Raw genomic sequence first — 12,653 nt, 5'->3', positions numbered from 1 at the left:
ACCTTAGACTAGACTTGGGAGAAAGTTCTGGTTTTAAGCTCTTAGTCACATCCTGATGCTACACCAGCCTGAAATGAGGAACTGGGTGCCAAATCAAAAGTCTCTTTCTACTGCCTCTAACTTCAACAAGACTCCTGGATACATCATACCATCACGTTGATGGTATCTTGTTAGACAGAGCTCATCTTTGGGAGCTTGGGAATGGGGTCAACTTGAACAGTATATGGGAAATGAAAGCCTCACATGCTCAAAAGCAGTGTTGCAGAGGAGGTTTTAGTGTAGAAGAAGGGGTGGAAAGGATGTAAGAGCTCAAGGATGGGGAGAAGGGCTGTGACACGCAATCTGGGCAAGAGACAGTCGTTACAATCAGGAAACCACAGCAAATGCTTGTGTTTTCACTGGGTCTGCACAGGAATGGACCTGTCAAGAATCAGGCATGGATGGAGGAGGATGGTGGGTAGCTAACTCTCACTGCAGGACTGTTTGTTGCTACTGATAAGTTAAGGGGAAGGAGGGATATTGCCTTTAATTGTGTAGCCCTTTGTGACACCACCAGACTCCAATGGACAGTTCCAATCCCATGAACACACACATGGCCCTGATAAAACTGAATGGGTCATAAAATCAACCCAAATAGCATGAAGCCTGGAAGGGAACTCATTGGAGAAGGGGGTTGAGATGGGAGGGAGATAAGAAAGGATAGGGTGAGTAATCAGAATGTATTTCTTCACTTGTATGTTCAATTATTTTTTAGAATTACATTTGATTGATTGATTGATTGATTGACTTTTGTGGTTTGTAATGTAGGGCTAATATGTGTCACAGAACCCATATGATGATCAGAGGACTACTTGAAGAAGCTCTCCATCTAACACGTGGATTTTGGGAATCAAACTCAAGTTGTTTAGCCTAATAACAAATAGTCAAGCAAGCTGCTTTATCCACTGAGTCTTCCTAGTTTTTCTAAGCACTACTTATTTCTTTATGGGGGAGAACACGTGTGCATGATACATGTGTGAGCATCAGAGAACAGCTTAGAGGGCCGCATCTCAAATCCCTTTCACCTTTTGTTTGAGACACGGCCTCTCATTGGCCTGGAAGCTTTTCATATAGTCCAGGCTAGCTTTCCCACAATTATTTAATGGTCTACCTATGTGCATCTTCCACATCAGCATCACTGGGATGACATGTGCACATCACTGGACATAGCTTTTTATAATAGATTATAGGGATATGATCTCAGGACTTCCTGCTTGCAGGACACAGACATTACCAATTGAGCTGTCTCTAAAGTTTCTCATTTAACTCTTGAACTTTCTTGAAGTTGCTCCCAACCTCAGGGCCTTTGTTCATCATGAGCAACCATATGTTTCAGCTTAACATATAGACATCTTTTAAGTTGCAGCTTGAATCTTACTTGCTAGAGAGACCATCCTATCTACCAAAGTAGCATACATTCCCAAGATTTCCACTTTGATTGTGATTTGCAGGTACAACTTGCAAACATGCATGCCCTTGTCTGTATGTTTAATATTTACCATCCTAATGGATGCCAAATAACAGACATGTCTGTTTTGATGATCACCGTGTCCCCAGATCTTAGCACACACTGATGTTCAACAATATTTGTTTAACAAATACAAGGATGCTTTGTCTGATCAGTTGACAGATAGATGGATAGATGTTTCTGTGAATGAATGGATCAATAGACAGCTGATCCTAGATTATTAATTTTATTATTTAACTTATTAATGGGTAGAGGGATCCTAGGTTATTATTTTTCCTTGCCCACTTTTTTCTAAGAGTAAATTATATATTAGGACTGTGCTCTCAGAAGATAAAAGTCAGGTAAAATAGAGGAAAAAATGTGTGATCTACAATCCTCACTAACAAAATAGCATGCCATTCTCTTCTTGTGGTTCATATAGACAAGAATTTCACAACTCCCTCAGGGAGCTCTTTTTACTTTGGACACTCCAGTTGCCAGGAGTTCCTTGACCCTTCATTGGAAAGAGCCCTGTGCATTAGGTTCTTCTAATTCCTGCTGATCAATCCTTGAGGTCACATAATCTTGTCTTCTTTTCTCCTTTTAGAAATAAAATGACTTCCTCTGACCTGTCCTCCTGATCTCTTGAACAAATAGGGTCAAGCAGAAACACAGTCGCTGGTCTTCTGGCACTTGGCTGTAGCCACACTAGCCACCGGCAGGCAATAGCAACCCCACTGCTGTCCCCAGCCTCGAGGAGAATGCAGCTGGCTTCACAGACTCCTGCTGGGTGCGCAGGAGTGGCAGTTAGAAAAATCAGCCTTGATTTGATTTGCAAACTGAGCCGAGTCATTGAGACAAAATAAATCCGGAAACCCATAAAGCCATTTGCAGAGTTGCTTTGCAAAAGACAGCCACAGTTTTAATCTAGTAAACACTCTAACAATCCCATTAAAGCAGCCCCCTTGGAGTAGGTGCTGAGAGTGAAGTCTCAGAATAATGAAGCATGAGACACAGGGCCAGTGGCACCAACAGCTCTGTCTTGTCCATTAAGGATGGACTAAACCCTTTGTCCAGCGACAACAGGCAAGAGGCATGGACAATGGCCTTTTGTAAATGTGCCATCTTTTGGCAAGTCTGAGCCTGAAGTGAGCCATTTTACCCAGCGTTTCTCTCTCCTCTCTCCATAATGGATCCTCACTCCTACAGGAACTGACAGGGACAATCAATAGCCCTTCTTTAAAGAGATGCCCCTCATTGTGCAGATGCTAAGACTGGGGACAGGAGGATGATGTGTTCATGGCTTCCTTATCCACAGAAGAACAGGCCACGTGTGATACAACAATCCAAGAGCGATGTAAAAATCGTCTTCTCTATGTAGGCAACTGCCAGCTGCACTGGCCCAATTCTACTTGAAAGGTTTTCTTGCATATCCTGGAGAGTTTGCTTGAAATCGTGAGACTCAGACACCTGGCTTCAAATCCTGTCTCCAAGTTCAGTGGCTTGGCCTGGGACAAGTCACTTACCATGTCCGAGGCTAGCGCATCACTTTGAAAGCAGATATCATTAACTCTTTCTGTCACTCACCCAAGCGTATGATAGATTAGACAAGGAGCTTCCACCCTTCCTTTGACTGTACAGGTCTTTATAGATCTTGGATCTCTGTAGAAGGCCATAGACTACACCCTAGACATTTCACATGCAATTATATCCTTCTGCCATGTGTCAGAGGGACTCAGATTAGAATCAAGGTGGAGAAGCTGAAAGTGTACAGAGATGATGTTGCCCTTTGCACCATCTAAAGATCATTTGCTCAGATAAAAACCTTACCCAGACATTTTACATATACACGTATACATATCCATGTCCAGGCACTGTTCTTTCCTCCAAACCTGCTCAGCAGTATCAGAAGAGTCCCAAGAACACAGCACATCCAAGCCTAGCTATGGTAGCTGAACAGGGACATAATGAAATATCTATTGTGAGAGAAAAACATAGTCCAGTGAGAAAATCCTGACTGTTGTCCAGTCTTTTGAACTCTTTCAAACTGTGGGAGAAGGAGCTGGAGGCGTGAGTTTGGAGGGTTGAGACATAGTGCTGCTGTTCTTCCCTAGCTGAGACTAGCAGATGAATATTCTGGGCTTGGAGTTGTGTAATAAAACAAAGTCCCTTTGACCTTTACCACCCCTTATTCTGCCCTGTTTCCATCTCTATTCTAAAATGCCAATGGAATAATATAGCTTTTCTGAGGGTTGTATGAGAAGATGAAAGATTACAACATAATGGACGCCATAAAATAACCTTAAGGTCTTGAAAAATCCTAACCCTTTCTTTAATATTTTTCTTGATGCAACAGCTGGCATATATTTCTGGTCTTGTTTGTGTTTTCCTGGCCTCTTCCACCCTAGACAAGTGCAAATTGTATTCTTCCATACACACCTCCCCCGCACCCCACTCAAGGAGGCCAAAGCTGGTTCAACAGAGGCTAGGAAAACTAAAGTCAACACAGATTCTTGTCCTCCAAGTACATTCCTGAAGACATGAGATACCTGGGTTGGCTGTAGCTCACATCTGTGCTTCCAAAGAACTTAGCCTCTTAAAGGGAAAATGAGACCTAGGAGGGAAGGATGGGGAAATTTGGAATAGGCTAAAGATGCAGGTTAAAAATTAAAAGAATTTAAACCCCATCAGTGGGCTCTCAAATGGGGGGAGGGATCCCAAAATTTAAATACCTATGTGCTCTAGTATTACGAGACTTTTCTTAGTGAGATGTGAGCCAACATCTGTTCATCTCAGATAGGGTACCAATGGCAGCTCAAAGAAATGGTGCAACACAAATCTAGCTTAGAGAGTCAGTGGGATTTTTGCGGTAACCAACGGAAGTAGGGGAGGGTCAAAAGCAGCTGCCTCCCGGAAAAGCCTCCCCCTAGCATGGATGAAAGCTCATGAACACTGTGTCCCTGGAGCTGTCTGTGTGACCTGTGCACAGCTCTGCTGGTCAGAATCTCCTCTCCCCAGCAATTGGCACAGCTCATGTCATCTTGGGGGCGGCCCTGTGGATCTTGTTTCAGGAGCTTCCTAAGATTTATAATTTTCATTTACTCCCTGAGTGTTAACTCGCCTCCCTCCAGGAGGAAACCGTCCAGGTGAGGGCGTTAGCTACATGGCAGTCAGTCATAGGACTCTGTGTAGAGATGTGGTGATGAGAGGTTACACTGTGCTTAAAGAAATAAGGCATGGCCTTCATCAGCTGCTAAATAAATGTTGGCCATCGTTATTATCTCCACTCAAGAAATGGACCCATGTAAGCTCAGGAGAATAAAACCTCCGGGTCTCCAGGAATGCTGCTCAGAGATGACTCCATATCACTAATGACTTTTTTTCTCTATCATAAGATATTCCATGAACCACCAGTAGGATTGTTTAGCTTCTATTCGTTAACCCTTCTCCATATCCTTTTCCTACTGATGATTGGTATGTGTGCTTTCAGGTTGTAACAGGCATTGTATCTCTTCGGGGGTATTTAAGTTAAGATCTAAAATCTGGAGCAGAAACTGAGGAGGCTTGAGGAGCTCTTAGCTCTCTTCACTTCCATACCAAAACTGAAAAATTAGTTTGTCTTCAAGCTTGTCTTCTCTAGGGCCAGCTGTAGCCCAGTAGTATCTCTCTATACTTGACATTCATTGCTTTGAAAAGAAAATGTCAGAGGCTTCCACATTCTAGCCTTCTTTTTATTTACAGTCTCAAGGTTTTGTTTTTATCATGTTTGCTTAAGTCTATAAATATGCCAAACAAATTCTGTGCAAAGAGACATAAATCACAAACCCTCTGGTCTTTGAAAAATTAGGTGGTGCAGGAGAAGGAAGACCATGCCACCTCCTCTTCAAATGGGTTAGTCAGGATAGGATTAGCTTTGCTGCAATAACAAGTTACAGCCAAATCTCAGCAGCTTAAATATCTTACTCAGACATGACTAATGTTGTTTCCACTCCATGTCCTTGACAAGAGGACATGATAGAGACTAACTTCCAGGTGACTTGGTCTCTTCTGTGCATCTCAGAAGAGAAATGGCACTGGTGAAGTGTATTTCCAGTTCCGTGTGTGGGTCCTACTCCTATTTCCATTTCCCTGTTCTCTAAGATCTATAATCCACACCTTACCTCTGCTTCTCACTCACCAGAAGAGCCTCTGTCTCTCCCTGGGTCCTTATACCTGCTAGCAGAGCATCATGCCAGATTAGTATCCCTGGAAGGTAAAGCAAGGGGGCCTCCGCCAGGCTCTGCTGGCTAAATGAAGACTTGTGCTGCCCTCCTTAAACTCATTTTACAAGATACCTATTATTACCTGCATGGTTTGGGCAAAGAGCCTGACTTCGAAGTACCTACAATTTTCCAAGTGACATGCCTGGTAAATGAAAAATACCGAGCCAGAGTTTTATGTACCCAGTTAGCTTTTATTGCTTGTTTATTAAGTGAAATTTCATATTGATATGTGGCCCCTTATTCTCTAGAGGTGGCGAAGTTCATCTTTGGGTTTGCACAGGATTGGATTCTAGGCCAGCAAAGGTGTTTAACTGCTTTGCATCTCAATGCCGGCATCCCCGGACTGACAACAGCAATGCCGCTTATTTCCCTGACCTAATATAAGAACCTAGCAAAGTAGTGCATACCAAGTACTCTGTGTGGTAGCCGGCTTATAATACACACTCAGCAAATGGTAGGCACTGGCAGAGCTAACACACATATACCAATATAGCGTAGGAAGTCTAAAATGACTGTTTGCTGGGGATGCCATTGGAGCAGTAAGGGAAATTCAAAACTAACCAAAGAAAAAAATAGTACAGGCTTTCTCGGAGTGTGTGGGCACAAAGCCAAGCTTTGAAGCGAAAGTAAAAATGAACACAGAGGATGGTATTAGGGTTAGAAAGAAGGTTTCCAAGTCAAAGAAGTAGATACGTGAATCCTCAGAGGACGGGATGTTCAGCATGCCATGTCATGGGAGTTAGGAGCGGTCCTGAGGGAAAAGGTACTGGGGTTGGAGAGGTGTCTCAGTGGTTAGACAAGACCACTGTCCTCTTACTGAGTCCCAGCATTCACATCAGGCCACTCACAACTGCTTTCAACTCCAGAACCAAGGGAATCTGATGCCTCTGGCCCCAAGGGTATTGGTTGTAACACCCGATGCTGTGTTACACCCTCGGTACAGTTCACGCGCCACTGTGCCATACGCGAGTCCGCGAGTCCGGCAAGGGCCTGGAGATTGAAAAAACACACAAAGAGACCTGGGTCATTCGAAAAAAGATCCACCGAATGCTGTTTATTCAGACTTGGGGAAGTCCTTATCTACCTAACTGCTGCACAAGGACCTCCGCCCAGGCAGGTGGGAAATTATCATACTAACACTGGAGTCAATGCCCTACAGCTAATCACCAGGCAGGGAAGGGAAAGTACAGGAACAAACAGAATGCTTTGTCAGCTGACCAGAAACTGTCCTCGAGATGCACCCCAGGAACAAGGGCAGACCAGGGCCCTACAACTGGTGAACACGTACTTCCCACATAAGCGTGTAGTGAAAATAATAAAAATAAATATTTAAAAAGAGAAAGAGAAGTACTATGCAAAGCCACTCAGCACTAAATATAGCCCATGATTCTCATTCTCTTCTCTCTCTCTCTCTCTCTCTCTCTCTCTCTCTCTCTCTCTCTCTCTCTCTCTCTCTCTCTCTCTCTCTCTCTCTTTCTCCAGTGAGAGTTATGGCTGGGAATGCTTAAGCAGACTTCTTTTTCAGGAGGGTACCCTAGCTGCAGCCCTGACAGGGGATGGGGAAGATGCAGCCCTGACAGGGGATGGGGAAGATGAACTGAGGTAGGAACCAGGCTGCAGAGAGGACACTTAAGATGCTGCTGAAGGAGGCCGTGTAGTAGTATGAGTCTTGTCCTCCCTCTGCCGTTTGTTTCTTCTTCTGACTTGTGAGGTCAACAGTACTTGTCTCACCTGCCTCATAGGGCCTGGAGGAAAACAGACTAATAGAAAATAACCGCTTAGAACAGGGGTTAGCAAACTTTCCTATAAAAAACAAGGTAGTGAATAACTTCAATTTGTAGGCCTCAAGGTCTTTCTCCTACCTATCGGCTTTGTCACCACAGCACAAAAGCAATTATAGAAATACATAGGAGGACATTTGTCTTAAAATACAACTCTGAGAATGAAAAGTTCTAATGTATATAATTCTCATACATGTTGCAGTTTCACCTCCTTCCTGTGATAAAACACTCTGGCCAAAAGCAAGCTGGGGCAGGAGTTTGTTTTACCTTATTGGTTATAGTCCATCACCGTGGAAAGCCGAAGCAGGAGCTTGAAGCAGAAACCACAGAAGAACACTGCCTGCCAGCAGACTCACAGGCTCACGCTCAGCAGGCATTCTGGTGCAGTCCAGAACCACCTGCCTAGAGAGTGATGCTTCCCACAGAGGGCGGAGCCCTTCTGCATCTATCACAGCCAAGACAAACCTCAGAGAGATGCTCACAGGCTGTTCAAATCTGAACGAGCACTCAACTCAGATTCCCTTCTCCGCTGCCTCCAGGTTATGACACTTTGGCAGTTAAAGCTACTTAGTACGGCATAGTGCAAAATATTAGTCATATTCTTCCTGAACCACTGAAAGATCTGAGAGCCATTTTTTGCCATATACCCACACAGGAAATAGCGTAGGTACCAGACTTGGGTCACAAGCGCACCACTGACTTAGAAAATTCTTTGGAATGGACAAAGCTTCACGTCTTTCAGAACAGAGAGTTATGATCAATACACATGGGCGGTTTTATAGCTGCCAATTGGCTGTTGGTCAAGGTTGCCTCTTGTATCATCTTGGAAATAATGTATTTTTTGTTTATCACTTCATCTGGGACACACACACATTATCACTCTCAACATTTTGAATAAAGAACTTGTGCAGTTTTGCTGATAAATGACCTGGGAACCTTGTAGTCTGTGACTGAGAGTGTAACACTTGCTAGGATTTTTGTGTCACTTTCTCTAGACACTTGAGCAGACAGGAACATTAAAGTTAGGCAAACGGGGCTTTGAATGCAACCTCTGCTAGTTACTATTTTTGTAACCTTGACCAAGTTGTAAAATTTTTTGAGTCACGACTTCTTCATTAATTTATTCATTTACCTGACAAATATTGAGTACCTACTATGTGCCAGATGCAGTAGAGGGCTACAGAAACATATTAATCAGTGAGACACATCACCTACCTTCAAGCAGACTCCAGAGTAAAGGAGAAAGCATCCTTTCACAATACGGGGAGGTTGCTGCAATGAGAAAGGAAGGGACTAGGAGGAAGTTACGGGAAGACAAGGAGGCACATCTGCAGGACCCTTGAGGGAAGAGACAAGCTGATTCCTCAAAGGTTAGCAGTTGTCTGCTGGGGGAAGAGGCAGGAGGAAATACATGCCAGACGAGTGGCTGGCCCAGGCATGGTCTAGAGACAAGACAGCAGGGGCTGTTCATCATGGGAATGTGTTGACAACAGGGCAGAGGGTAGGGTGATGGGAGTGGAGAGAGATGAGCACGGCCCAGAAAGCTGGAAACTCATCACCAATAGTCTGTGAGCTGTGCCGAGGGGTTTACCTGTGAAGACAGTGAGGAAAATGATGTTGCACTCAAAGGGTAGAGGCTCAATAGGAGGGGAAGAAGAGCAGAAGCTGCGAGCCCATCTGAAGCTGTTGAGATGATCCAAATGCAGTTTAGGATGGCTGGAGAAAGAGGGACTGACGCTGGAGGGAAGAGATCTTGGCCAGTTTCCTTAGAGCAAAATCAGGAAGAGCGGGCGACCAATGACAAATGGGATATCATGTTAAAAAAAAGGGGGGAGGGTAGAAGGTAGATGACCTTAATAATAAGGGTGAGAGTAGTCACCCTGGTTTCTCCACAGAGATGCTGTGTGGGTGGAGGCACCATTTGCAAAGACTAGAAAGACTGGGGGAGATGCACTTTGGCTGGAGAAGTGACAGGTTCGTTTGTACTATCACCGACCTTTCCAGTCCTATTTCTGGGGAACACTGTACGTGAGGTACTTGGCAGAGTACCTGACATGTCATGCGTGCTTGATAAATGGTGACTCTTACTCTTTTGTCATTTTTAAAAAATCTAATTCAGGCCCCTGTTTTGGTAAAGCGTGATGTTCTTTTGTTGTTTAGTATAAGCTCTTCAGAGCCAGAAGAATTACAGTCTTGCTCACTGTACCACATGTATTCATGTGTGTTTCTTTCTCTCCTTCTCTTCTGCATGCTGCCTGGGGATTGGCTTCCTTGTGGTCAGCACCAATGGGCAGCGCCCAGGTGACCCCGGGGACTCCACTCTGCCTTCTCACCACAGGTGATCACCAGAGCCCTGGGCAGGAGGGAGGGAATGGCCCAGGGCCCGTGCTCCATGGGTTCTCCAGGCCAGGTGCACCAGAGTTAAGTTGGCAGTTCCATCACCATATCCTCCACCCACCTACCTGCCCATCCACCCAACCACCATTCTGTTCTCTCCACCTACCCATTCATACAGCCCCCTGTCCACCCATTCACTCTTTCTACCTACTGTGTACCAGGCATTGTTCTAAGTATTGAAAAATACAATAACAAGCAAAAAGGACAAGTTCTGATGCCTTAGCTGGTTGATGAAAAGATTGCACAAGTAAATGTGCAGTTCTCACTAATGCTAAGGAGAGGTGCATGAGATACTTCACACACACACACACACACACACACACACACACACACACACACCTACACCTGGAACTAAGGAAGTGTTTCATGGAAGACCTGACAACTGAGGGCAGAAGAGAGCTGACATAGCAGGCCATTTTTAAGGAATGAATAGGTTTGACCACAATCTCAGCTCTACCCTTGGCCCTGATACATCCTTTAGTTGTGACTGGCCCCACATTTCCTTTCTGTTAGGAAGGAATAATAATGCTTGTCTCTTTGGGGACACTGTTGCCGTTATGAACTATACAAATTCAGAGTCCTCTGAAATTTCAGTCTGAGACTAAATGAGATAATAAATGTCAAAGAAGCTGGAATAGAAGTGTCCAACCTAGTGTGAGAATTTGTTTGGTTGTAAATGAGAGCCACCTATTTTCCTCAACACAGCATAGGTAGAGTTCATTTCACATAAATACATACCATTATTCAAAAGATGCAAAGCCCTCACATCAAAAGCCAATGCCCATTCAGAACATGGAAAAGACAGATAGCCTGCTAACCATCCCTGTTCTTCCTCAAGAATCCCCTTCTGACAAACGGACAGCTTCCTGAGACACATCACATATTTACCCACAGTCTTTATTAAAGGTCTCGCCTGTCCCAATCACTGACTGTTCCACATATAGTGCTGAGAAATAGTGTAATAGGGAAGGATGACACGTGCCTTTTCATCGGCTCCACCCCCTTCCCAAACCCAGATACATCACCTGACCCTGTGATGGGGATTCCGGTGCAGACTGTACATTGAGAAGTGTGCTCAGACAGAAAGGAGATAGATATAGGATAGGACAAAGGACAAAGTGTGGCCTGTGTTAGTCAGATGAGGCGTCTCTGGAATATGGTTGTGCCATAGGTTGGGCCCATGTGTTAATCACCATGGGCTGTCATGAGTGTGCACAGCCTTCTAGAGAGGAGGTATCTATGAACCATTTAGAGTCATCATCTACTGTGGCTGGGGAGTAGATACACCAATCAAATGAAGGCGTTTTGAATGGAGCCTCAGTAGTGTCTGCTGTGGTCCTGTGTCGGCCCTGCTATTTGTATTCCCATTAAACACCCTAATCCAGTGTGTCCTTGGCAACACTCAGTCACGCCTCGATATGGAAACTTAGCCTATGGATAGGCTTATTTTTACACTGGGAACCAAGTACCGTGTTTATTTCATACTATCACATTAAAGATTGAATTTAATAACCTCGGAGAATGCCCTAAACACAAAATGGGAGTTCCCATCCTTCTCCAAAACATGCCCATCATCCTCACCCTTCCTCAAGGGAGGCAAAGTCACAGATACACACACGAGAGCATGCGCAAAGACAGTGAGAGGAAAGAGACTCTCGCCTCTGTCCCCAAACTGGATTTATGAAGAAACAGTGCCTCCCTGGAGTGCGAATGAGCAATTCCATTTATGCTAGCCATTGTTCTCTGGGCTCTATTCGAGTCAAACAGTGAGATTATGTTTTCTTTAACCAGAGCCAATCCCATTTCGGGCACATTTGTTCTTACTTTTTGCCTTCTGAGGCATCTGAATGGTCCTCCTCTGACAGGTTTATTTTATCGGGCTCCATTTCTTCCCACCCATTTCCCAACTTCTTTTGATAGGTGAGGCACCTGTGAGGTTTTGTTTTCTTCCTCAGAGCAGGCTGTCCCTCTCAAATGGTGCTTTTGTTAATGCCCCTTCCCTGGTGCAAATAATGGCTAATGTAAATAATAACTGCCTGGTCTGAGTGATGAGTTTATTGGGCTGTAAGTTCAGGTGGCTGTGTGCTCAGCAGCTCCAGCATGGTGCTGTGCACAACCACGTGGGATGTAGCGTGCATGGCCCAGCCTTGGCAGCGAGTGGAGGCTGATTTCAGCTCTCAACCCTGCCACTTTCTGGTCTGGTGGTCCAGTTGAGTTTTCCTTTGTTGAACTTGATCTCCTCCTGTGGAGAAGTGGGATTAGTCATACCTGCTGCCAGGGTTAATAAAAAGAAAGTACTAGTGTTATCATTGCTTGAGAGTCTCTGCCAAGCCAATTCTTGAGGTGTCCCTGAACCGCGAGACTTCCCTTCAAGGAATCCCTGCGCTAGACCAAAGCATCTGACCTTGGCACAGCTGATATCTGGGCCTGGATTGTTTTCAGTGGCTGCAGTCCAACCTGTGTACCGTGGGATGTTTAGAGAATCCCCGTTCTCTACGAGATGCCATTTGCATGTCAGCCCCAATTGTCACAACCTAATATATCCAGACATTCTCAGATGTCCCCTAAGGAGCAAAATAACCCACTACAAATAGCTTTTTAAAAGCTCCAGCACATCACTGTTCAATAGAAATATAATTTCATCGGTGGATATAATTTCTAAATTTTGAAATCCCATTATGAAAATAAAAGAAACTTGAATTTAATTTTAATAATATAACCTATTTC

The 12,653-nt window shown here is 44.5% G+C and overlaps 1 protein-coding gene across 13 annotated transcripts in view; it reads left to right on the top strand.

Moving 5' to 3' along the window:
* The window catches only part of Ptprt (protein tyrosine phosphatase receptor type T), a 1,058,455-nt gene that overhangs the window by 862,135 nt on the left and 183,667 nt on the right, over positions 1-12,653 (top strand). For 7 of the 13 annotated variants that reach the window (XM_075962943.1, XM_075962942.1, XM_075962935.1 and 4 more), the window contains exon 14: positions 9,811-9,867. The exons of the other annotated variants lie outside the window; for them this stretch is intronic. In XM_075962943.1, the coding sequence (XP_075819058.1) occupies positions 9,811-9,867 (57 nt within the window). The remainder of the gene's footprint in view (positions 1-9,810; positions 9,868-12,653) is intronic. 13 annotated transcript variants of the gene reach the window in all.

The sequence above is a fragment of the Microtus pennsylvanicus genome, chromosome 2 (assembly GCF_037038515.1).
Source record: "Microtus pennsylvanicus isolate mMicPen1 chromosome 2, mMicPen1.hap1, whole genome shotgun sequence".
Taxonomy (NCBI): domain Eukaryota; kingdom Metazoa; phylum Chordata; class Mammalia; order Rodentia; family Cricetidae; genus Microtus; species Microtus pennsylvanicus.
Note: the sequence above shows the minus strand (reverse complement) of the source record. Positions and strands in the feature narration are given on the sequence as shown.